Source organism: Macrobrachium nipponense, chromosome 49 (genome assembly GCF_015104395.2).
Source record: "Macrobrachium nipponense isolate FS-2020 chromosome 49, ASM1510439v2, whole genome shotgun sequence".
Taxonomy (NCBI): Eukaryota; Metazoa; Arthropoda; class Malacostraca; order Decapoda; family Palaemonidae; genus Macrobrachium; species Macrobrachium nipponense.
Window position 1 is genome coordinate 12,040,747 of NC_087224.1, and position 26,788 is coordinate 12,067,534.

General features: G+C 39.0%; 2 protein-coding genes across 3 annotated transcripts in view; both read left to right on the plus strand.

Moving 5' to 3' along the window:
- The window catches only part of LOC135205331 (reticulon-2-like), a 119,820-nt gene that overhangs the window by 10,189 nt on the left and 82,843 nt on the right, over positions 1-26,788 (plus strand). The gene's annotated exons all lie outside the window — the stretch shown is intronic.
- LOC135205332 (uncharacterized) lies at positions 12,734-16,164 on the plus strand. The gene is made up of 2 exons (XM_064235781.1): positions 12,734-14,091; positions 15,053-16,164. The coding sequence occupies exons 1-2, from the start codon at positions 13,911-13,913 to the stop codon at positions 15,679-15,681; spliced, it is 810 nt and encodes a 269-aa protein (XP_064091851.1). The 5' UTR covers positions 12,734-13,910; the 3' UTR covers positions 15,682-16,164.

The following is a 26,788-nucleotide window of genomic DNA, read 5'->3' on the forward strand; positions in this document are numbered from 1 at the left end:
GAATTTGTACCAAGTAGATAATATTGGTGATGGAAGTTGCACCAAATAGATAATATTGGTGATGGAATTTGCACCAAATAGATAATAATCGTGATGGAATTTGTACCAAATAGACCATTTTTGTGACAAAATATGCACCAAGTAGACAATATTGGTGATGGAAGTTGCACCAGATAGATAATATTGGTGATGGAATTTGTACCAAGTAGACAATATTGGTGATGGAAGTTGCACCAAATAGACGTTATTGGTGGTTGAATTTGCACCAAATAGACAATATTGGTGGCATTTCTGCCAAATAGACAATATTGGTGGCATTTCTGCCAAATAGACAATATTGGTGATGGAATTAGTACCAAATAGACAATATTCATGGAATTAGCACCAAATAGAAAATATTGGTGATGGAATCTGCACCAAATAGCATTAATACATCGTGATGGAATTTGTACCAATGAGACCATTTTTTGTGAAAATATGCCACCAAGTTAGACAAATTGGTGAACTTTTGGAAAGTTGCCCAACGATAAAAAGATAATTTGGTGATGCGGTAAACTTTGGTACGCAGTAGACAAATATTGGTGGACTGGAAGTTGCACCAAAATCAAGACTTAATTTACGACGGTCCGGCTGAAATTCCTGCAACCAAATTTGACAATATTGGTGGATTTCCTGCCAATAGAACACATATCTGGTGATGGAATTAGCTACAAATAGAAATATTGATGGAATCTAGCACCAAAATACGAAAATATTGGTGATGGAATTTGTACCAAATAGACAATATTCGTGATGGAAGTTGCACCAGATAGATAATATTCGTGATGGAATTTCTACCAAATAGGCAATATTGGTGATGGAAGTTGTACCAAATAGACAATATTGGTGATGGAAGTTGTACCAAATAGACAATATTGGTGATGGAAGTTGTACCAAATAGACAATATTGGTGATGGAAGTTGTACCAAATAGACAATATTGGTGATGGAATTTGTACCAAATAGATAGTATTGGTGATGGAATTTGTACCAAATAGATAATATTGGTGATGGAATTTGTACCAAATAGAAAATATTGGTGATGGAATCTGCACCAAAAAGATAATATTGGCGATGGAAGTTGTACTAAATAGACGATATTGGTGATGGAATTAGCACCAAATAGACAATATTGATGGAATTTTTACCAAATAGACAATATTGGTGTTGGTGATGGACTATTGCACTAGTAAATAGATAATATTGGTGATGGAAGTTACACCAAATAAATAATATTAGTGATGGAATTTGGCACCAAATAGACAATATTAGTGGCATTTCTGCCAAATAGACAATATTGGTGATGGAATTTGTACTAAATAGACGATATTGGTGATGGAATTAGCACCAAATAGACAATATTGATGGAATTTGTACCAAATAGACAATATTGGTGATGTACAATTGCACTAAATAACCAATATGATCGGCAGCAGTTAAGCAAATCGCTTATGGTCATTATTGATGGGAAACTGAATTAGGACAAAATTAAAGCTATTGCTTTCTTTGATTCAAAATTTTATAATGTGCGAGAATCTCTTAGTAGTGAATTGTGTACCTGATGGTTAGTCGACTGTGTTGGTAGCAGTCATGTGGAAAAGTCACTTTGGGAATACCTGAGTGTCAACCCCAACTAGAGAGAGAGAGAGAGTAATTGATTCATTACTCATACCTCAATTAACACTGCCACTTTTAAATTAAGTAAAAAATGCAATCAACTATTCTGTGAAGCGTATAATGCTATGTGAAACTCTCATTCTCGGCACATGGAACTTTCAGCCACGGGCCGATGGTGGCCTGTGTTGTTGGCACCTATAGTAGTGCCAGATACTTGATCATGGGCAAATTTTAACCTTGAAAGAAATAAAACCTACCGAGTCTAGAGGGCTGCAAAGAGGTATGTAGATCATCCACCCTCCAGTCGTCGAACATACCAAATTGCAGCCCTCTAGCCTCACTAGTTTTTATTTTATTTCAGGTTAAAGTTAGCTGTGATAGTGCGTCTGGTAGCGCTATAGGTGCTAACAACACAGGGCACCACCGGGCCGTGGCTGAGTTTCTTATAGCAATGTACGCTGTACAGAGAACTCTATTACGCCGAAGAAACCTCAGTGCATATTTTAATAGTTTTATTTGTTGTATTATTGCTTGTTGTATTATTGCTTGTCCTACAAAGAGTCTACTAATTCTATTAACATGACCACTAGAGATTATTTTATTATTATTATTATATTTAGAAGATGAAACCTATTCATATGGAATAATCCCACCAAAGGGGTCCATTGGCATGAAATTCAAGCTTCCAAAGAATATTATTATTATTATTATTATTCTGTTGAATAAAATGGCAGAATTCAGCGAAATAATCTTATATATCTTTTCTATTTTTCTTATTATTCGCTTTTCTGGCTCAGCGATACTCATTGATAATTAGCCAATATTCATATTGGGAATAATAATAATAATAATAATAATAATAAAACTATTTCATCTTCTGAGTAATATAATAATAATAATATTCTTTAGAATATTGGCCAATTATTAAGAAGTATCGCGTAGCCAGAAGAGCGAGTAATTAGAAAAATAGAAAAGATAATTTATATATAATATATTTTCACTGAATGCTGCCATTTTATTCAACAGAATTTGTTTAAAAGAGGGTCTTCTTCCAAAATATTATTATTGTTATTATTATTATTATTTGCTCATATCACAGTCCTCCAATTCGACTGGGTGGTATTTATAGTGCGGGGTTCCGGGTTGCATCCTGCCTCCTTAGGTGATGGAAGTTGCACCAAATAGTATATTATTATTATTATTATTATTATTATTATTATTATTATATTATTTTATTATTATTAATTATTATTATTTAGAAGATCAGAAGATGAAACCTGGTCACATAGAACAATCCCACCAAAGGGGCCACTGGCTTGAAATTCTTGAATAAGCTTCCAAAGTAATTAAGGTGTTCTTGAGGAAGCAGTAAGAGGAAGTAAAGAGAAATGCAGAAAGAAGAGACCCGACTCATTAAAAAGAAAAAAAGTCGACAAATAGATAGATACAAAAAATGGGGGAATAGAAGAGTACGTCAGCTAATCCAGTTTTTCGTCAACAACACGAGAATCTATTGTAGGATTGACAAGGGTTTTTATTTTTTTTTGTAGATTTGTTTTTCCTTGGTGGGTGTTGCGACGGATTCCCACATCCTGTTATTGTGGGAGACCTCCTGTAAAAAACGTCTTATTGAATGGTTCACCTTCGGTGATTTTTAATCGTGTGCAGTATATATATATGTACGTATATATTGTGTGTGTATGTTTGTACCCGGGGGCTTGCGTGCATACGTATACATCTGTGTAGACATCCATTCTCTCGGGGTCAATGGTGAACTTGTCATTGAAGTCCAAAATGTCCTTGAGTTTGTGTAGGGAATCCAGTCTGAACTGGAAGGTCATGTGTCTGTCAGACCCTACACACACACACACACACACACACACACACACATCGTTCGTGACACCTCCGATAAGAAAGGGGTTCCGTGAGCGCATGCAACCTCTCTCTCTCTCTCTCTCTCTCTCTCTCTCTCTCTCTCTCTCTCTCTCTCTCTCTCTCTCTCTCTCAAGTAAGTCTCTGATTGATATTTCCAAGGCTTCCTAAAACTATCACACCCAGTTTCCATGCATGGGAGTCCTTGTAGCTGAATTGAATGTAGGATTCAGGGCCTTGTAGCTGAATGGCTGTAGGGATTCAGGCTTGTAGCTTGGACTGAATAGGATTCAGGGCCTTGTAGCCTTGAATTGACTGTAGGATTCAGGGCCTTGTAGCTGAATTGAATGTAGGATTCAGGGCCTTGTAGCTGAATTGACTGTAGGATTCAGGGCCTTGTAGCTGAATTGACTGTAGGATTCAGGGCCTTGTAGCTGAATTGACTGTAGGATTCAGGGCCTTGTAGCTGAATTGACTGTAGGATTCAGGGCCTTGTAGCTGAATTGACTGTAGGATTCAGGGCCTTGTAGTTGAATTGACTGTAGGATTCAGGGCCTTGTAGCTGAATGACTGTAGGATTCGGGCCTTGTGCCTGAAATTGACTGTAAGGATTCAGCCTTGTAGCTGAATTGACTGTAGGATTCAGGGCCTGAGTCGAATTGACTGTAGGTTCAGGGCCTGTAGCTGAATTGACTGTAGGATTCAGGGTCCTTGGAGCTGAATCGAATACAGGATTCAGGCCCTTCGAGCTGGAATTGACTGTAGGATTCAGGGCCTTGTAGCTGAACTGAATATAGGATTCAGGGCCTTGTAGCTGAATCGAATACGGGATTCAGGTCCTCGGAGCTGAATCGAATACGGGATTCAGGTCATCGGAGCTGAATCTAATACGGGATTCAGGTCCTCGGAGCTGAATCGAATACGGGATTCAGGTCCTCGGAGCTGAATCGAATACGGGATTCAGGCCCTCGGAGCTGAATCGAATACGGGATTCAGGTCCTCGGAGCTGAATCGAATATAAACAGGATTCTAAACGGCATTCAGGTCCTCGGAGCTGAATCGAATATATACAGGATTCAGGTCCTCGGAGCTGAATCGAATATATACGGGATTCAGGTCCTCGGAGCTGAATCGAATACGGGATTCAGGTCCTCGGAGCTGAATCGAATACGGGATTCAGGTCCTCGGAGCTGAATCGAATACAGGGATTCAGGTCCTCGGAGCTGAATCGAATACAGGATTCAGGTCCTCGGAGCTGAATCGAATATAGGATTGCTTATAGGATTCAGGCCAAAGACCAATCAAACTTGAGTTGCGCTATGAATCAGCTGTTCGAAGAGGGCTAAGGGAAATCAGATGGAAGAAAGGTAATATGAATGGAGGTGCAGTAAAAATGAACAGAAGGGGGTTGCAGTTAGTGCCTTAAGGTAGGTACTTTGCAAAGAGCCTTAAGTAAAGCCTTGTTTATATTTTCAATGTTGGTGAGATAATAATTATTAATTTTTTTGTGATTTTTTGGTGTTTTTTAGAGAATGAAGTCTCTTACGTCAGTGTTTGAGGGGTCCTTGACTAATAATAATAATAATTATAAAGATAATCTGTTATTATTAAAATATTATTCTTATTATTGTTAAAATTTATTATTAATTTATTATTATATTATATAAAAAAGTGTAATTAAAAGATGATATACTGCCAAAATACACCAATGTAATGATAATAATAATGATAATAATAATAATAATAATAATACTTCATTATTATTATTATGCATGGAATATACAAAGTAGAGACGACAATAACATACACACAATCTAGAGATATGGGATGTCATGATGAAACAACAGGTGGTCCGACCTCCAGCTTACTCGGGACGCGTGGGAGATATTCTCCCCTCACGCACAAGTTGTAAACATTATATTCCTAACTTATAACGTAAATTAAAACGTGCTAAAGTCTCCAGTCAAATAGAGATTTGTTTCACCAGAATAAATACGCTGTATTTTATTAGAAATAATTTTTCTGTACTGTTTAATATACACATTATTTATTTTTTTTTTATTTTTATTCTAATGTATATCATAAATATCCTATCCTGAAATTCCTGTATCTTTAACTCAACGTAAAACACATTTTTCTGGCGTTTTTAGGCTTTTCCATAGACCTTTCCTCCCCCCCTAACAACGGCGTAGTTTGTAGGCTTACTCCCCGAGTAAGCGAAACTGGTGTACTCGGCAATATCCACACTTGCTGAAGAAGTAGAAGAAAATAGTGTCCATAATGAAGGTGATGACAGGAATAATTTGGAGAATAATGTTACCAAAGAAAATTAATAAAGCAACGGCTGGTTTCGATGTTCTCCTAAATTCGCCGAGGGCTGAATATCTCGCGTTGTTTATTCGGTAGAGTCACCCATCCATTGACATACCAGAGTCGTCCAGTGGTCATTGATGAATATATTTTTCATTGATAATTTTTTTTTATTTGTTTTTCACGGGTTGATGACCTACGGGGCTGTAGAGCCGTCAGTGCACCTCACGCAGTGGTGCACTGTAGGCAACTTAGGCCCCAAGCTGTAACCCCCATTACGGGCTGCTCTATGAGCAAGAACCCGTGCTGGCATAAGGCTAGCCCAGTCAGAAAACAACTGTAATACCTTTCATTCCTTTCAATGTACCTCCGTTCATATTAATTTTCTTCCATCTTCCTTTCTGCAGCCCTCTTTAACAATTGATTCACAATGCAGCTACGAAAGATTTCCCTCCTCTTAACACCTTTCAAACTCCTTTGACTGCCAATGTCCCCGTCAGCGCTGAATGCCCTCGCCACAGGTCCTCCCAGCGCTTGGCCTTTGTCCTAAACCCTATATCCTATTCTATATATTATAGTCTCCAATGGGATTACGAGAGGAAACGAATCGCCTATTAATTATCAGGAATACCGGTCCCTCAGCGCCGCTGATGGAAGGGATTAGGTGGTGGTGGTGGCCTCATTAACTCGCAGATTGCCACTCGTTCGTGAATCGTGGACAGTCGGGAGGAGAGGGACAGATCTGTCTGTTTTTGGGCAGTGGGCGAGAACACAGAGATAGTTGACAGTCACCAGATGCCATGAGGGGGACTGTATACTACGTAAGGGCTCTCTTTGAGTTAAACCCTGGTGTTTTGAAGTGTGCGTTCTGGTGGGCCTGGTATTCTTGTTCTTACAGATTTACACGAACACGTGTATGTGTTTGTTTTATATATGTTAGCATATTATATATATATAATATATGATGATTATACTCACTTTAGCACGTGAGGCATTTATCGCACATATCCACTGGTGACAAATAAGTGACGGTGTATGGGTCCCCCCTGACCGATTTCGACTTTATCATCAAGCCACTGGCTTGGTAACAATGTCGAAACCGGGCAGGACTCAACACCCTGTCTCGTATTTTTCACCTGTGGATATGTGTGATATTAATGTAGATAGCTTTATATATATTGCACACACGTCTGTGCACTCGCTCATTCAAGTATGCATTGCAAGGGAGCGCAGCTCTCTGGCATTTTGATTGCATCTTGAACGTAGTGGATTAGGAGCTTCACACAGCATACCTGGGCGATCCACTCAAAATATCTCTGCTAATCTTGTGGGGCGTCACGGGGGAGCTTTGGCAAATGTCCTCTGAAAAATCAGGATACACGACAGACTTATTTTCAATGGGGTCTTTGTGACTTGGTGTCATTGTTTTGGCTTTTATTTTCATGGTCCTGTTGTTATTTGTTTGGGAGGGGGGTCATAATTCCTTTCGATGGGTCTTTTATTTATTTAATTATTTTTCGTTACTGAAGGGGAGCTTAGCTTATTCCTTTTGAGGGAGATCTTGTACATTTTGAAGGTGATTTTTTTAAAAATTTTTTTTATTTTTATTTGAAGGGTAATTTCATTATTTTGATGGGGCTTTCATTATCTTGAAGGAGACTTTCATTACTTTTGATGGGCTTTCATTATTTTGAAGGAGACTTTCATTATTTTGAAGGAGACTATCATTAATTTAAAGAGTACTTTCATAATTTCGAAGGGACTTTCATAATTTCGAAGGGACTTTCATTATTCCGAAGAGACTTTCATTATTTTTAGGAAAATGTTCATTATTTTGATGGTGACTTTAATTATTTCGAAAGAACTTTCATTATTCTGAGGGAAAATTTCATTATTTTGAGGGTGACTTTAATTATTTCGAAAAAACTTTCATTATTCTGAGGGAAATTTTCATTAATTTGATGGTGACATCTACAACTACCTCTACAGGGACGGGAGTGGTGGCGGGCGGACTCTCCGTAGAGCTGTTGTGCAGTCAGTGCACCTCAAGCTGTGCACTGTAGGCATTACTTAAGGTTCATTGCAGCGCCTAAGCCTAAGGCCCTACCCAACCCTTTTTGCGGTACTTTTACTGTCCCTCCTTTCATATTCTCCTTCCATCTTACTTTCCCCAGTTGCCTTGAAGTTTTTCTTCCTGTTAAGTCTTTTCAAGCCTCATTACTGTCAATTATGACTTAATACTTTTTCTATTATGATTTAAAACCTGTGGCAAGGATGTGAAATTCCTTTTGTCGTATTAGACGCAGAATCAGGGTCGTATTTCATTAGCAACATAACCAGTTTGTTTGAGGTTGCGTGTACTTGAGAGAGAGAGAGAGAGAGAGAGGAGGTTTCGCCAAGAATAACGTATATATTTATGGATCACCAGGAAAATAACACCCAAGTCCCACAAACGACCTTGCGCCGTAATTGCCATGACCTTGGCTCCCAGATAAACCACCACCAGCGGTTATTGAGCCAAAGGGTAGTCATTTCTCTCTCTCTCTCTCTCTACATGGCAGGCAGTGGTCATACCTGGCCCTTGTCCAGGTATACCATTGGCACACGCATGGCATCATTAAGCCCCCCCCCCCATCCCCCCTGGTATGTAAGAATGCTGGGGAAATTCGCAGTTTTGGTTTTGCCTAGAATGTTGATCGGGCGGAGGAGGAGGTAGCAGCAGCAGCAGCATCGGCCATCGCTGAATGGAATGAAAAATGTTAAAGTTTGGGCCAGTAGCCAAGCACTCGGACCTACGAGGTCATTCAGCGATGGAAGGGAAGTTGAGAGTTAGGTAGGTCCGAGAGGTGTAACAGGAGGAAAACCTCAAATTAGTTGCACTTTGAATCAATTGTAAAGACAAACTGACGATCACTTTGGTTGGAATCAATTGCGTTTCTTTCCCTTCCTCTTGATCTGTCGCTCCAGCAAGTACTGACCAGCCACAACGTCGTAGATCAGTTCATTGTCTTGCCAATTTTATGTTTGTTAGTTTTTTTTCTTCTTCCAGTTGAGAGATATTTTGTCAAGAGCAGAATCCTTGACAATGGATAAGAAATTTCCCAATTATTTTTTTCGTTACTATTTTTCTTTTCTTTTAGAAGAAACTCTGCCTCTCTCGTATGTATGATATATATATATATATATATATATTATAATATATTATATATATATATATATATATATATATTGTGTGTATCTAAGCAGTTTCGAAAGTTTTTTTCTGATTTCTGAGTAAAATATTTACTAGGAGTCTTGAGAGAGAGAGAGAGAGAGAGAGAGAGAGAGAGAGAGAGAGAGAGAGAGATATTTCTTGTGTGTGTGGCCAACCCTGACATCACGGCAAGCTAAGTTTCCGTGTCCGGCTCCACCGATGAGGAAAGAACACGAGAAGCTTCTTCAAGTGTTACACTGTTATAATTCTCTCCCTTTTTTTAAAAGCTCCCTTTAAAATAAAACTACTGAGACGGCTGTTTGTGTACTTTTCTTTCCGTCCTCAGATCTTATATACTTTGAGACTAGAAGGCTGCAAATAGGTACGTTGATCATCCACCCTCCAGTCACCAATCATACCGAATTGCAGCCCTCTAGCCTCATTAGCCTCTATTTTATATATAAGATTAAAGTTAGCCACGATCCTGCGTCTGACAGCGCAGTAACACAGGCCACCACGGCCAAGACCACCAAGCCACGGCCGGCCTGGAGCTAAATACAAGAACGTTGAGTTGCCCCTGCCAGCGGCCTCCTGGAAGGAAGCTTTAATCCCCTTCATCAATCGTAATGATGCCAATTAATATTTATATAAGAGTCATTTGGGTGATGTCATAGAGTGAGGTCAGTGACGCTCTCTGGTGATAATTATTAGAGTTGAATTCCTGTACGTTTGGTTATACAGCGTGTCCATAAAGTCCCAGTACCATTACAAGTATTTTTTGCTCTGAAATCATATAACTTAGAGTAATGCAGTTTTTTGTAGGATGTTCTACATTTCCTCAAGTTTACATTCAGAACACTTCTTCATTCTGCAAAATAAGAAAAAAACTGCATTACTCTATGTTAAGTGGTTTCTGAGCTGTAAATACTTGTAATGGTACTGGGACTTTATAGACACCCTGTATGTACGCATATTCTCTCTCTCTCTCTCTCTCTCTCTCTCTCTCTCTCTCGCCTCATCTCCGTCTCTCTCTCCTCTCTCTCTCTCTCTTTTTATCTATATATATATATATAATATATGATATATATATATATATATATATATATCGAGCTACAATGTCCTTTAATATCTAATTCGCTCTACCTCGGAATTAATATATTTTTATATATGCTTAACCGAAGGGGAATTTTTTTCTCGATAATAGATTTGCCTGGACCAGGGCGCCATGGACCTTTCAAACCCAGGAACGTCAGAACGTTACCTACTACACCGCGGTGGTGTAGTAGGTAACGCTTCACTGACGTTTCCTGGGTTTGAAAGGATCCATAGGTTCGCGCCCTGGTCCAGGCAAATCTATTATCGAGAAAAAATTCCCCTTCGGTTAAGCATATATGAAAATATATTAATTCCGAGGTAGAGCGAATTAGATATTAAAGGACATTGTAGCTCGATATATGTATCTGAATCACGGAAATGTGTTATGTCTGTATTATTATATAATATATATATATATATGCTATAATTTATATATATATATTTAGTGAACAATACCACAGTTGATGGTCGAAAGCTCTAATCCTATACAAGAAATATATATTTTAAAACTACAAGAGGAATTTACTTCATTGTGGATTGTATCCCTATATATATATATATATATATATATATATATATATATATATATATAATATATATATATATATATATATATATATAATTCATTCACGGAGGTAGAAAGCTATGATTGATAGGTTCCTCATGACTCGGCCTCTTCCTTCCGACATCCTAAGGAGATATGTAATATATTGACAACATCCTAATCGCCTTAAGGCCACTTAGAATTGGAGAGCTACTGCCACCACTAAGAGGATTTGAATTTTTTTTTATCTAGGTGAGAGATTCTCACCTTGATATGAAAAGAGGTACGTCGCTGATTGAGGCCAGAGTGACAGTTAAAAAAAAAAAAAAAAAAAAAAAAAAAAAAAAAAAGTGCCGCTGCCAGACGCAAGATCATGGCTGTCTTTAACCCTAAATAAATAAACAATAAATAAATAAAAAGACTAAGGCTGGAAGTCTGCAGTTGGGTATGTTTGATAACTTGAGGGTGGATGATCAACATACCAATTTGCAGCACTCTAGCCTCAGTAGTTTTTAAGATCTAAGTAGAGTAATTAAGAGTCAATTGATGATTAAACAGTTGAATGTACTGAGCGCCAAAATGTGAGTTCATTGACATTTTAAATGTTGCATTATTGATAGAAATGTCACAAATCATTTTAATATTGTAGAATTATGGATATCACCAGTTTTAATCGTATTTCGTGTGTTTGCACGTTGCCTGATAGAGAGAGAGAGAGATATCGGTATGGTTGGCAGGATTCTTTCCAAGGCAGAAAATAGCCACGAAGAGAGACAGTAGGCTATGCAGTCATTCAAATCCATATTGGCCTTGGATCGGAATGAGAGTGCATAGAGAAAGGATCAAATACGATAGAACTGAGCCAGAATAGAGCAATAACAGCCTGTACTTATATTTAAGGGGCCAGAGTAGAGCCAGTAAGGGGAGAGAGCCACTGGTGGTTAGGTCTAGGTCTAAGCTAGGGGGAAAAGGGTGCCGATATAACTCCACTTATCTTGTATTTTTTTTTTTTATTCGATAAAACTCCCAAGTTATCTCGTCATTTGTTCGTTATCTGCTTAGATGACTGTTTTTATCAAGGGCTCTAGATGACGCCCATTGTTCTAAGATAATGGATATATATATATATATATATATATATATATATATATATATATATATATATATAATATAATATTGGTAATGGCTATGTTTATTGATTCGCCGTCATTTTCTGAGCTATATCTTGTTTTTTAATTATTACCGTTACTGTCGTTACAAGTGTTATATAATAATATAATAATAATAATAATAATAATAATCTAATAATCATAATAATAATAATAAACTCCTGCTCAAACGTAGACAAATTCATACGAGAAAGCGTGACACAGCAGAAAATAGAGCAAATGCATCGGCTCTTTTAGTTATAACCTTCAAAAACAAGAAGATAAAACACTAGTAAATAAAAATGAATTGAATTATATTACATTAAACAGGGAAAGAATGAAAACAAATAAGACAAAAATGTCACGCGCCAGTCGTCTCGTAACAGCGGCAAATGGCGCTATCTGGCAACGGAGGCAGCTGCTGACGAGATCTGCAGAGCGTAGAACTTGCTGTGTATAGAGATATGTCTTCATTATTTTCTCGGTTTATTGCCCGTGGTTTATATGCTGAAATTGTTAGTACTCTATATATACATATGCTGAAGTATTTCCTTTCACTGTTTATCAAGAGTAAATAAATTACTTAAGGCTGTTATATCGTGTAACTCACTATTTCAAAAGTATGTTAGCTTTTTAGGAGACCTGTATAACGGCTATAATGAATAGTGGTTAGGAAAACATGCCTAATGTATTATAGGTTGATTTACTGTGTTTATTATAGTTCCTCGGTCCAATGGGTGTATTTCTCACCTCACCAACTAGATATACCCTGCGATCGATCAGTCACCACCCCCCCCCTCCAAAAAAATAGACATTGTGTCATTTGACAAAAACTGTGCTCTATGTACTTGGTTAATAAATTGTGGTGGGTCATGAGTCTAGTAACTTCATCCCTAAAGGTTCTCTGGAGCCATCCATCACCTGGACAACTAGAAAAAAGAGAGGATAGTTTCACAATAATACTGTTAATTCAGAATAGACTATCGGTAGAGTGAGTCAGTCAGCAATCACCTTGTCACCCTAGCTAGAGTCGGATGTCCGGAAGCAGTCGTACCAACGTTGTATGGGAAATCGGTCTAGCCAACATGGACAGATCGCAAGCATTCGAAAGATGTATACTACATTATTTTAAGATGAATCTCTGTAGAGGCTCTTTCATTTGTCAAAGACGCTCTTGCAGTTATTGTAGTATATGTTATTTAAAGATGAATCTGCAGAGGCTCTTTCGGTTATCGTAAACAAAAGTGCTTAGAAGCTTTGCTCAGATGGTGATGTTTTGTCTATAGTCATATACTGCGTTTTGGTATTTCAATCCCTTTATCAGGACAACATAAAAAAATGCAGGAATAAAATCATGCTCTTTCCTTCGATCTTTAAAAGTTTCTCTAGTTATTATTGTTACTAATAATACTATTATTCAGAAGATGAAATATAAATAAATTAATTGACAAATAGATAAAAAAGGCATTACCATACAAGGAGAATAGTATTACTAAGTCCCTTTCACACCATGCGTTCTGCCAACTAGCTGTCAGCAGGCAGCTGCCGCACTTATGGAGTCGTTCACATCTTGTGCGCGGGAGCCGGGAAGTAACTCGCCGCTGCGTTGCCGCATATGATGTGCCGCAGCGTTGCCGCATTGACCACACTCAGTTTGGGTAAACGACTAAACGACTCTGTGTTGCCAGTTACTGTCAAAGTTGGCCATCAGTAGGAGATGGATATTCGATTATACTTTACAGATTTTGACGCATATTTAAACTTGTTAATTAAGGATTCAGTTTTGAAAAAGTTACATTTTTATACATATTTTATTTATGGTAGTCTTTGCATTATGAAAGCTTCATTACCAAATTTTAAAAGCAAAGTTATAAAGTGTGGTTTTTATCATGAAGAAAGATGTAGTCAGTGTGGCCGCAGAGATGCCAGATATCGCTATTTGACACCATATGGCAACGCTGCATGATGACGAGCCCGGCCCGCCAGGCTTATGCGTCGACGCTGCAGGTAGATGCGGTGGCCAGTGTACCACGCACTCATCGGCGTGCTGGAACTCGCAGTAACGTCCTACCCTGACGTCGTGTTATACTACGATGGAACGTGAAATCGACACAGATCTCCTTATATCTTTAGTGGAGTCGAAACCAGTGCTATGGGATAAAAGTCTCGAGGACTACAAGAGTCGGAATTTGACTGCATCGGCTTGGAGGGATGTTTGCTGCCGGCTTTGCGACGACTTTGAGCAGCTGAATGACAAGGAGAAAAACGACTTCGGTAAGTTGACACTTTGTTTGTTTATTTATTTATTTATTTATTACGTCCGCGTGTCGAAATAGGTTACACCTAGTTATACATATCTTCTTACACTTCTAACGCTTTTCTGGTCAATGAATTCACATTACATCTAGGACTGTTGCCAGCTGTTTTAACATATTTATAAACTTAGGTCCAATAGAGGAACACACTAGTAGGTATTCAAGCCATCTATTAATAGTGTGTTTTCAAAGTGATATCCATCCTCTATAATTATGCATAACACAGCACTGGGGTGGTAGATCTATATAACTACCCCTCGGCGATCTACTATACCAGTTCTTTCTAGTTGGTGAGAAATTCGTTGGCTCATGGGCTCGAACCACGGAACCAAGAATTCGGAACGTACAGTGATAGCCATGTGGTTTAAAGCACTTCACTGTACGTCCTGAATTCTTGGGTCCGTGGTTCGCGCCCATGAGCCGACGAATTTCTTATTTTAAAAAAAATCCCCTTCAATTAACATTTATGAAAATATATTAATTCCGAGATTGAGCAAATTAGATATTAGAGGACATTTGTAGATTAATGCGTACAGTATATACACACACTATATATATGTGTTATATATATATAACAACCATAGCAATATATTCTCTCTCTCTCTCTCGTCTCTCTCTCACACACACACACACACACACACACACACACACACACACCACACACACACACACACAGCTCTCTAATAATATATTGCATGTATATCTATTATAGGATGTATGTATATAAAAGGGGAAGAAAACCTATTTATATATATATATATTTATAATATATATATATATATATATATAATATATATATATATGTATATACAGAGAGAGAGAGAGAGAGAGATAGAGAAGGAGGGGGGGGGGGGAGGGGGGGGGGGGGGATCAGTACAGCTGATGCCCTCTTTGTAATAGTGTACTGTTGTGTCTTGCAGGAAGGCTAGCTTACAAAAGGTGGAGGAACGTGAAGGATAATTGGCTCAAAGCTCAGAAGAAAGTTGTCGAACAGAAGAAAAATGGCTCTGGTGTCAAATCTGCAAAGAATTACGTATATTACGAACAGATGTGTTTCTTGAAGAAAAACCTCAGCGCCAGAGAAACGGAAGAAAGCTTTAAGGACAAGAATGTCGTGGCTGAAGTCGAAGAAGAAGAAGAAGAAGAGGAGGAGGAGGAGGAACAGCCTGATGGTGGCGTGAGAGCCTCCAGAGAAAGCGATGCCTCGTCGTCCACCATCAAAGGAAGCAATAAGCGGAAACGTAGCGACAGAGAGGAAAGAATCATCATGACCGCCGTGGAGGCTCCAGAAAGTCGCCATCTTTCTTTTTGCAAGGGGATCATGCCCTCATTGGAAAAACTGACCGACGATGAAACGATACAGTTTCAGCTGGGGGTTTTGAACTTGTTGCAGAACATACGCCAAGTCCGATCGCTTCCACAACCTCTTCGGTCCGATTCACAACCCCACCGGCGTTCTTGCGGTTGTCAGCCTAGTGCGTCGGTTCCAACTCTCGTGCACATCAAGCAGCCCCACCAGGATGGCACCGCAGACGACCCTCTCCAGTGATTTCTGCAACGCCAGATATTTTGTCATGGACCCGGTTCTCATTTCCAATTCCAGGCAGCCTGATTCACCACTCACAGCAATTATGACCTAGGTGTGCAATCTCGATTTTGCGTTGCTGTTTAGTACTATGCCTTAGTACTAACTCTGTATTGTACTTTCATCACATTCAGATTTTTATTTATTATAATAAATAATATTAATTTTACATTGCTGCCTTCGTACTATGCCTTAGTACTAACACTGTATTGTACTTTCATCACATTCAGATTTGTATTTATTATAATAAATAAATAATAAATTTTACATTGCTGCCTTCGTACTATGCCTTATTACTAGCTCTATTTTATTTTCATCACATGCATATCTGTATTATATAAATATTATAAATAACAATTGTAGTATAAAAATACACAAAGTGTAATACTGATAATCATGTATTCTGCTCTTGTTTAAGTAAAGTGATTAAGCTGCAGTGTCAATGATTATCCTATTCAACTTTTTATAAACTAAATGTGGATGTCTCCCTGGTGGTAACTGCCATAGTCTTGAGGGGGTGAAGTGACTGAATGTCGTATTTGGCCGTAGAAGTATGTCATATATCGGCCACAGCAGTTCCCCGAAAGATGCCTGAGACTCATAGAAGTTAATTGACAAACTTTGTCAACCTGATTGAGATCCTCGAATAACGCGGCAAGTGCACCTAGTACCACTCGCTGTGCATTCGAAGGATGCACGCAATGGATTCGTCGTTGTCTTCTCATTTTCCTTCTTAAATACGGTAAATACAAGCACAAATACAGCCCACTATCTACGGAGTAGGAACAAATCTCTTGCCATAGACTGAATATTAAACAAGAGGCAGCAACGACACGCGTAGTGTGGAAGGGGTAGAGGAGAATGCTCTTGGATGTTCGGGTGTGCTTTTGAAATATTGAGTCGTCACGATGTTTAATAATCGCAGTAATTGATGTACTTTGATGCACACTGTAAGGAAATAATGGTTAGATGTAGATACCTGTATAAATACTTATTATTATTAATTATATATTATTATTGGCTCTTTCCTAAATAGTGACCCCCAAGAGTGTTCGGTGGTCGTTATCTTGAACTGATATTCCGGATCATGATCTTTGTTTGATATTGACAGTCTTTTGTTTCTGTTTTGACGGTCATCCTCCGACGGTCTTGTACTAAACACTCCCCAAAGGTGGATACATACCGGGTTAGAACCCCTGTGGGGGATTGATTCACTGTCTAGAAAAGACCTCTTTCTCTTCATATATCAACGTTTTTTTTAAAAATGGATTAGCCTCGCCCTTGGTGAATCATTAGTCTCATCTCTGGGTGACTCATTTTATCCATTTTTCTTTATTGCCCGTGTCGTACACTCGTACTGTAGCCGGGTAAAGGCAGCGTTGGTTGTTGTTGTGTAGTTATCAAGTAGTGAGGTAGGGCTTGAAGGGGTCTAGGGCCAGGGCCGGGTGGTGGTTAGGGGGGGCGGGGCAACGTAAACAGGATCCACCTTCCCTCTTGGCTTCTGGCCTCCGAGCTGAAGGTCCATCTATTTGTGAGCCTCTTCCTCACCGATCCATATACCCTCTGCCCTGTGTGCCCTACCTTGGACGTAACCCCCTCCCCCCATACAGGATTCACTAGGACATGGGCACGGCCACCTCTCCCATAACAGATGCCCAAACCCTACCCACATAATTTTATGACCTCAGCTTGCTTCTATAGTTATAGACGTAAACAGTTTTCGTAAGAATATGGCGCGGTTTGGTGGAAGAAGTCGGCTGCAAATGAAAGAGAGAGAGAGAGAGAGAGAGAGAATTATCCTTTCAGTCAAACGGACTTTGTGACACAAACCACTTTTTATTTTGTTTGTTTTTGTTGACCAAATGCGCCTGCCATTGTTGATTTTGTTGACTTCCGGCCGTTTCTCACATCATTGTTTGACTGAGTCATTGTTCTCTCTCTCTCTCTCTCTCTCTCTCTCTCTCTCTCTCTCTCTCTCTCTCTCATTGGCAGGTAACTCTTAAGTAACGGATGGCGGCTCTCTCTTGTTTATTTATTTATATTTTTGTAGACATTTATTGATACCCACAATATATATATATATATATATATATATATATATCTATATATATATATATATTATATATATATATTTCGGTGGTATTGATGCGCTTCTCAGTTTATTTTGTGGAACTTTTTTTTTTCTCATTAGTGTTCTGAAAGTGAAACTATTGAGATGGCTTTGTGTCTGTCCGTCTGCGCTTTTTCCTGTCCATCCGCAGATCTTAAAAACTGCCGAGGCCAGAGGGCTGCAAATTGGCATGTTGATCATCCACCCTCCAGTCATCAAACATACCAAATTGCAGCCTTCTAGCCTCACTAGATTTTAGTTTATTTAAGGTTTAAAGTTACCCATGATCGTGCCTCTGGCACCACTATAGGAAAGGCCTCCGCCGCTGGCTGAGAGTGTCATACAGCATTATACACTACAGAACACTCGCTTCGGTGCATTTCTTAACTTTTTATTTTTTCATCAGTTTCAAATAAACAGTTAGATGGAGTTCTTGACATTAACACCTGGCCTTTAAAGATATGTTAAGAGTAAATACACAAACACACACACACACACACACATATATATATATATATATATATATATATATATATATATATATATATATTATATATATATATATATATGTCTCCTTTAAAACTTTTTTTTCGACGCTGTCAAATCTTCTAGAAGACCAGACCAAACCATCGATCACAGTTGAGGAAAGAGGCAGTGTGTGTGTATCTCCTTACAAATTGACCTTTGACCATGGGTAATACTAGGCCCCTAGCTGCAACCTGTCTCATTCCTCAGTAGCGTGGTCGGTATGGTGTTGGTTTGCCACCTCTGTGGCCGCGAGTTCGACTCTTGGGCATTCCATTGAGGTGTGAGAGATCTGTATTTCTGGTGATAGAAGTTCACTCTCGATGTGGTTCGGAAGTCACGCAAAGCCGTTGGTCCCGTTGCTGAATAACCACTGGTTCTGTGCAATGTAAAAACATCATACAAAACAAACATTCCTTTTACTGTACCTCCATTCATATCCTCTTTCCCCCCTCTCGCTATTAACCCTTTGGCCTAAGCTCTACTATATTCCAAGGGGAAGGAAGAAAGGAATCATACCAGTCTTCTTAGCATGACTGAATCACTTGGGGTCAGTGAATGTTGTTGGGGGGGGGGGGGGGGGGGGGGGGGGGGTTAGAGGTTTCTGGAACAAGTGGCATTCTGAGATAGAGAGATTATTCACCTTCAGTTCACACCAATGCTATTTTAGTCTTAGTGTGTGCGTGTGTTTGTTGGCGTAGTGGAAATGACGTGGAAAATGGGGATTTACTGTATATATGTGTATATATATATATAATATATATCCAACGTAGCACGAAGGAACACGTACTTGAGAATATTCTTAAATCCAGGGCAGAAAGGTAAATGAAACTGGGACTCGTAACCTTGCCCCCTTTTTCTGATTTTGTGTATATAGGCCTGTCACCTTCTATATATATTCAGTGTGAACTTGAAAATATAGAGTATACTACCACGAAAGTACTTGATCCAAGTCCCTGTTTCACTTTCCTTTATATCCTGGATTTAAGGATACATACATTATATATATATATATATATATATATGTGTGTGTGTGTGTGTATGTATGTATGTATGCATTTAAAGCCAACACATGTGTCCTTATGCGCATGCGCGCACAAACATCCAATTATCGTCTGCGTGCCGCATAAACTTGGCATCACACTGAAGAAAATATCTGCAGTATTTTTTTTTGTCTCGCGAAGAAAATGAATCATTACTTTGCTCTCTCTCTCTCTCTCTCTCTCTCTCTCTCTCTCTCTCTCTCTCTCTCTCTCTCTCTCCGCACATTTGTTTTTTGTACTGATTTTAATCGTTATTTAATGTATTGTCTGTCTCATTTATTACGGGTGATTTTATTCGAAGGTATTTTATCATAGTATTTTTTTCTGTTTCAATGTTTAGTTTTTCTACATTTTTGATTTGGGGGGGGGGGGGGTGTTACCATTCGTGAGCCGGTAGGGGCACCCCTACCTGATATGATAATAGTAATAAAAATAACTAATGATAATAGATTAATAGTAAGAGTAATAATTTAGCTGTAAATATATGTACATATACATAGCTGCGGATTTGTTACTCCATTTCAAGACTGGAGCTACTGTGAGCATTTTTTAAAATTTAATACTATTGATAGTACATGGAAAGCTCAAAAACTGAAGTTCAGCTTAACAAGGCGTGATCCACCTCCTGCTTGCTCTGGGCGCGTGCTTAAATCTACGGTCAAATAGCGTGTGTTGTTTCACCAACGAAAATTGAAATAAATAAGCTTTATTTTGTCAGAAGTAATTGTTCTGGGATGTTTAACATGCACTTTATATATTATATATATATATATATATATTTATATATATATATATATATATATTTTTACATTTTCTTTTAATAAAAAAAAGAATCATAAAGATCCTATCCTGAAATTCGTGCATCTTTAACTCAATGCGAAACACGTTTCTTCAGACATATTTTTTTTTTTTTTTTTGCCTTTTCCATAGACCTTCCCTACCCCCTCAACAGATATCTCAAGTCAGTGAATGAAACAAAATTCAATAAATTTTGAACTAAAAGACTTTCGGTAAACAAAGAAGTGCTCCAGGAAAAACAAAATTAGGCGCAATTCGGAAGAAGCCAAGTTTCCCCCCTAACCCCCTCAATGCTGGGAGACTCCCCCCTCTAACCCCCCATCCCCCATTCCCCCCACCCCACTGAATCTACACTTATCTTTAAATACTTCAATATGTGTGTGCAGGTCCACGCCTCACTCGCGCTGCATTTAACGCTTATCAAAGATGATCAGTCGATGAGAACGTGACGTATGATAATATTTAATAATATTATTATTATTATTGTTGTTGTTGTTGTTGTATGACTGTTTTATTGATCCTTCCGCTAGCTCCGGTTGACACGAGTCAGTCGCCTAAACAGATTGGAGTGTATATACATTTGGTTTACTTCAGTGGCAAACCGTCGTCATCCAGCATTTGTTTAGAAACGCCATGTGGCGTAGTATATAACTCGCCCAGTCTTTCAGAGGGTTTCGTACTCTCTCTTGGGGGGGTGGGGGGTGTTGTCTTTACTAATTCTCTCTCTCTCTCTCTCTCTCTCTCTCATACTATGACAGTCCATTATATATATATATATATATATATATATATATATATATATATATATATATATATATAGTATAGATAGATAGATAGATAGATAGATAGATATGAGATAGTAGATAGATAGATAGATAGATATATATATATATATATATAGAATATATATATATATATATATATATATATATATATAGACCACATGTTTTTTTATGGAGGGTAATTTGTCATCTGGTTATATACGTTATCTGTTGCTGATAGAGAGAGATGGTGTGAATTAGAGATAGTTTTTTTTGTTTTTTTTTTACTGATAACAGTAAGTCGTCTCATGTTTTGAACATCGTAAGAGGGTTAGTGCCGTCAGTGCACCTCGCGGTGTGCACTGTATGCATTCCTACAAGTTCTTTGCATCGCCCTTATCATCTTTCATCCATCTCGCTATCCACCATCTCCCAGCTGGAGGTCGAAACACGCCTTGTCTGAATAATGGCGGTGGTGACGATGATTGGTAAACGTTTGTTCGTGAAGTCACAGAGAGAATCCTCTCAAAATCATGTTGTTTTCCGAAAGATTAGGCCGACACTAAGTTGGAGGGGGGGGGGGGGGGGGGGGGGTAGTTTGACATCCTGCGTTAGTACGAGTCTCCAAGAAATGTTTATTATTTACGTAATATTTCAACGAATTTTCGCATTTTTAAAGGTTTTTACTCATTACAATTTCCGTTTTTAAAATGCTCTGTGTAATGATCAGTTACTGACGCTGTAGGGGGTGTTCAACGTGGAAAGGTTTCGTCTACTGAATTAATAATAATCACGAGCTCGTTGGAGTGCGCTACGCTTGCTGGAACCCAGCGCTGCTGTTGCCCCTACCTTCCCCGCCCTCGCCCGGGGCGGAAAAACAGATTTGCAGGGGGTGTTGTGGGCTGTTTCATGTCTCCATTGCTATATTACTGAAGAACAGCTATAATAAAAAGAAGTCTTGAGGCTTCCGGAAATCGTGACTACTACGTCATGACCTGAGAATCTTTCCCTGGGCACCGGAAACTCAGGGCGGAAAATAGCGAGCGGGCGTGAACGTATTTCCCAAATGATGATTTCATTTGGAATATACTACCCCAAGTCGAGGCCATCTCTATTTTCGGTTAGGACAGAGCGTTTGCATTTTGACTCTCTCTCTCTCTCTCTCTCTCTCTCTCTCTCTCGTGGTGTCTGTGGCCATGTGCATTTCGCCACGAGAGCCTTAGAGAGAGAGAGAGTTCCCAAGTGCTTGTAAAATACGCAGTGAAGAGAGAGAGAGAGAGAGAGAGAGAGAGAGATCCCAAGTGCTTGTAAATTACGCAGTGAAGAGAGAGAGAGAGAGAGAGAGAGAGAGAGAGAGAGAGAGAGAGAGAGTGTGTAGATCACTTGAGAACCGGTCTCTGTGTCGCAGGCTAGCCCTTAAGGTGTTTTAAGCGCCACTTCTTGCAGGCAAGCACATTGCTTGCTCGTCCTTGCACACACACACACGCCACGGCAAAGATAACTAACTCTTTGCATGCAAGGCTGGCTCTCTCTCTCTCTCTCTCTCTCTCTCTCTCTCTCTCTCTCTCTCTCTCTCTCTCTCTCGAGTGGTTTCCTTGCGGGAATCAGGTGGAAGTCTCCACTGAGGTTCAAGTGTACAATTTTTATACCAATGACCAGTCTTTAATAATAATAATAATAATAATAATAATAATAATAATAATAATAATAATAATAATAATATATTAATTTGTCAACATTAAAGTAGAGACTGAATTTTCTAATAATAATAATAATAATAATAATAATAATAATAATAATAATATAATAATAATATTTAGCCTTGGTGTGTGTCATAGGCCTAAGATGGAGGGACCATGTTTGTCCCTCTCTATCCCTGGCCCAAGAAGAATTGAGTTCTTGGATTTTCTGCGCTAATTTCGGAGTCATATAGATTTAGACTTCAGGCGTTCCAAAGACGTAGGCCTAAGGCTTTTGGGAAGGCTGGCGGCAGGTTTTCGGATCTTTCTTACTGTGTAGACAGTGACCCGCCGAAAACCCTTTGGGGGTCACTCTCTGGGAAGGATCCCTGTCACTATCATAAAGATTATGATCCCAAGGAACATTAGTCGTAGGTAAATCCAATTTTCCTCCAATCTCGCTACATAAAATTGAGCCGTTCTTAGACTCACTAGACTAACGAGCCCCATTCCTCGTAGGAAACCCTGTGGGGGGGGGGGGGGGGGGGTGGAGATTAGTCTGTTACGAAGGGAAGATCTGCCAAGCACAAAAATTGAAAGCACGGTGGGAATTGCATCGTCTTGGCTCGCCTTGGAACCACCACTACTACCAACATTCTTACCGAACACTGCAATACATTCCCCAGATCGGAATGTTTCCTCACTGGGTGGGTCTCCTTCCTGAGGAGGTGCATTTGGGAGAGTTGGGGGGCGGATTTAGAGTCTTATCATGAAGGCAGCCATCCCGAAAAACGCTCACGACGTAGCCGTGGTCTGTTTATAGTAAGGTAGTGAGATCACTCGTCTACGAATAGATTCATGTCGTATTCAGTCAAGAAGTCGAATTTCTTCTACATGCTTTGACTGCAGGATTTGGTCCGTTTAGAAAAAAACTGACGTTCGTTTATTTGAAGTGTTTTATTTTTGTCTGTTTACCATACACGCGCTCACAAACACAACAAATTCCTGTAGGAAAGTATAAATTATTGGCTACTGGACCTCTCTCTCTCTCTCTCTCTCTCTCTCTCTCTCTCTCTCTCTCTCTCTCTCTCTCCAGTGATGCCAACCCCTCTAACCCTACGCCCCCTACAGGAGACGAGAAATTCTCCTACATAACTGACAAATGACCCAACATTTTGCGGCAATGATAATACATAAGCCTTCAGATTATGTTTATATGCATATCATGAATACCAATAAGCATATTGATCTAAACCTACCTTGTTACAATTACCCTACACTTTGACAATATTGTCCCGCTGTTCAAGATTTTGCCCAGATTACCCTACGTGTAGGGCAATTACCCTACAGTTGGCAACACTGTATCTCTCTCTCTCTCTCTCTCTCTCTCTCTCTCTCTCTCTCTCTCTCTCTCTCTCGAGCATCATCTGCCTACCAACCAAAAATAGGATTAACGCCAGAGTTTGGAAAGGCTGAAAAAAACGGCTACTAATTTGTTTGAAAAGGCTTAGTCCCAGTGAAACAAACATATCGCCTAAATGGGAGCGCACATTGCTTAAAGGGAGATGTATTGTTTATATACAGATTTAAATAACGCGAACAGTTTTATTATTATTATTATTATTATTATTATTATTATTATTATTATTATTATTATTTTATTATTATTATTATCATGGTAGCAAGTCTTGAAATTGAGCAATTATCCAGTTATGTCTATGTATAGTTCCTCGCTGGAAGTGTGGTTTTCGCGCTCGGCTGCCAATCCGGTGGTCCGAATCAGAGGAATTTATTGCTGGTGATAGAAATTCCTTTCTCGATATAGTGTGGTTCGGATCCCACAATAAGCTGTAGGTCCCGTCGTTAGGTGACCAATTGGTTCCTAGCCACGTCAAAATATCTAATCCTTCGGGGCAGCCCTAGGAGAGCTGTTAATCAGCTCAGTGGTCTGGTTAAAACTAAGATATACTTGTTACTTATGTCTATGTATACATATGACACAGCCATGAGCCTAGGGAAGATGTCTCACTGTAATATAATCATAGGAATATTGCAGATAATTAGCAGTGTATTGCTTGAAAACGAAACGCAACAATGGATGCAAAAGATCAAACTATAAAATCTGATGCGTTTCTATCACTTTGAACAGTTTTAACACAGCCGAACTGTTGTAGGCCTAAAACGCTTGGAAAATCAACTCGAAATCAATTGATACTGTTGTTTGAATACCAGACTGTCATCAAGCAAGCTTTAGACAGCCGAGTATGCGGTCTAAAATGGCCGTTAACAGGTGCTCCATGTTTTAAAAGTTCCTGTCTTTATTGGCTGTTGTCTCTAATGACCCAGTTTGGCCTTTTTTCCCTCGTCGAAATATGTTGTCATGTGTTCGCGCTTTATAGTTTTATGTCCTGAGATTTCAATAGAGTATTTGAAGCTAGTGTTGTGATATTTCTCTCTCTCTCTCTCTCTCTCTCTCTCTCTCTCTCTCTCTCTCTCTCTCTCTCCTAACAGTTGATTCATAGTGCAACGGCAGAAGTTTTCCTCCTCTCTCTCTCTCTCTCTCTCTCTCTCTCTCTCTCTCTCTCTCTCTCTCTCTCTCAGGTTAACCATAGCGTATATGGTGTCTTGTACATTGGCTACGTAAGATTTACACTTGAAATTGACAATAATGCTTGCAGTGTTTTCTGAACTGATTATGCGACTTACAGAATTAAAACTGATATATTATATATCATGAGAATTGAACGATATATCAGAGAGAGAGAGAGAGAGAGAGAGAGAAGAGAGAGAGAGAGAGAGAGAGAGAAGAAGAATTAGGCCGATAATCCCTTGGCAACCGGGGAAAGAACCTTCGCTAATCCGGGTTGGTGAAAGATGGAAGGCTGATGGTATTATCTCGTATCACCCGGGAGAGAGATAATAATAAGAGATAATTGGGAGAACTAGGAAGGATGGATAGTGGGAGGGAGGGTAGGAAGGGTGGAGATTAGAGGGTATGGAGGGAGGGAAGCCGGAAATGAGGAGGGTATAAGGTTATGAGCGTCGAAGTTCATTGAAAATTAGGACGAACGGAGGTAAAGATATAAGAAATATATCCCTAATGATTAATATATATATATATATATATATATATATATATACTATATATATATATATCTCTGAAGTACTGCCTCATTTTCTATAGGCCTATATAGTTTTATCAAAGGTCACCCAGCTCTCTCTCTCTCTCTCTCTCTCTCTCTCTCTCTCTCTCTCTCTCTCTCTCTCTCTCTCTCTCTTCTTCCTTACACTGCTAAGATCTCGGTGACTCACGCAGCACTCTAGGGTTTCATGTGTCGATTTAGCGTATTCCATTACATAGTTCTGAAGGCGGGGCTTTTTCGGTACACATATACACATGTCTAGGACCCAAGATGTATTATTATTATTACTATGGAGTTTAGCCCCTTTATATATATTTGTGCAATATGAAGATAGTAAATACCCGCTTCGACTAACAGTATTTATTCTATGGAATAAATTGCGTAAGGAACATTCCATGAAATATGAATAATTCAAACGTTCAGGATCAGTGCTAATTTCAAACTCTCTCTCTCTCTCTCTCTCTCTCTCTCTCTCTCTCTCTCTCTCACTGCTCTTGAATTATTTACATTTTATGGAATGTTCCTTATACAATTTATTGTTATAGAATATACTGTAGTATGCAAAAATGCACCTTTACTACAGCTTTGTATATTCTGGCTTAAGCTGACAAGCTGACATACCACAGGTAGCCACTGAGTGGGAGGGCTGCCCCCATATACTACCCCTACCCCCTCCCCCCCAACCGACCCCCTCTCTTCCGCAGTTGATAACTAGACCAGTAGTACTAATGGACCGAGAGTGTGAGAGTTTATGTTGTTATTGTCGGTCATGGCTGGCGATTTATGCTGTGTGATTTTTATAATCATTAATATCCTTTTGAATGATGTGAATTGATGTGTTATTTTGACTTTATTTCACACCATGTATATAAGTATATAATTTATGTAATAAATATATATGTATGTGTAATGTTTGTGTGTGTGCCTTCGTGAAATCCATGACATGGATAGTTCCCATTTCCTAGTATGCCTTTGCTTGTGATCTGTATGCGTGTTGATGTGCGTGCGCCTG

What these genes read in the sequence shown, in the direction of transcription:
- LOC135205332 (XM_064235781.1), top strand. Translation starts at nt 13,911, where the DNA reads ATGGAACGTGAAATCGACACAGATCTCCTTATATCTTTAGTGGAGTCG. An exon ending in CAAGGAGAAAAACGACTTCG is followed by an intron (nt 14,092 to 15,052) that starts GTAAGTTGACAC and finishes TGTGTCTTGCAG; the next exon opens with GAAGGCTAGCTTACAAAAGG.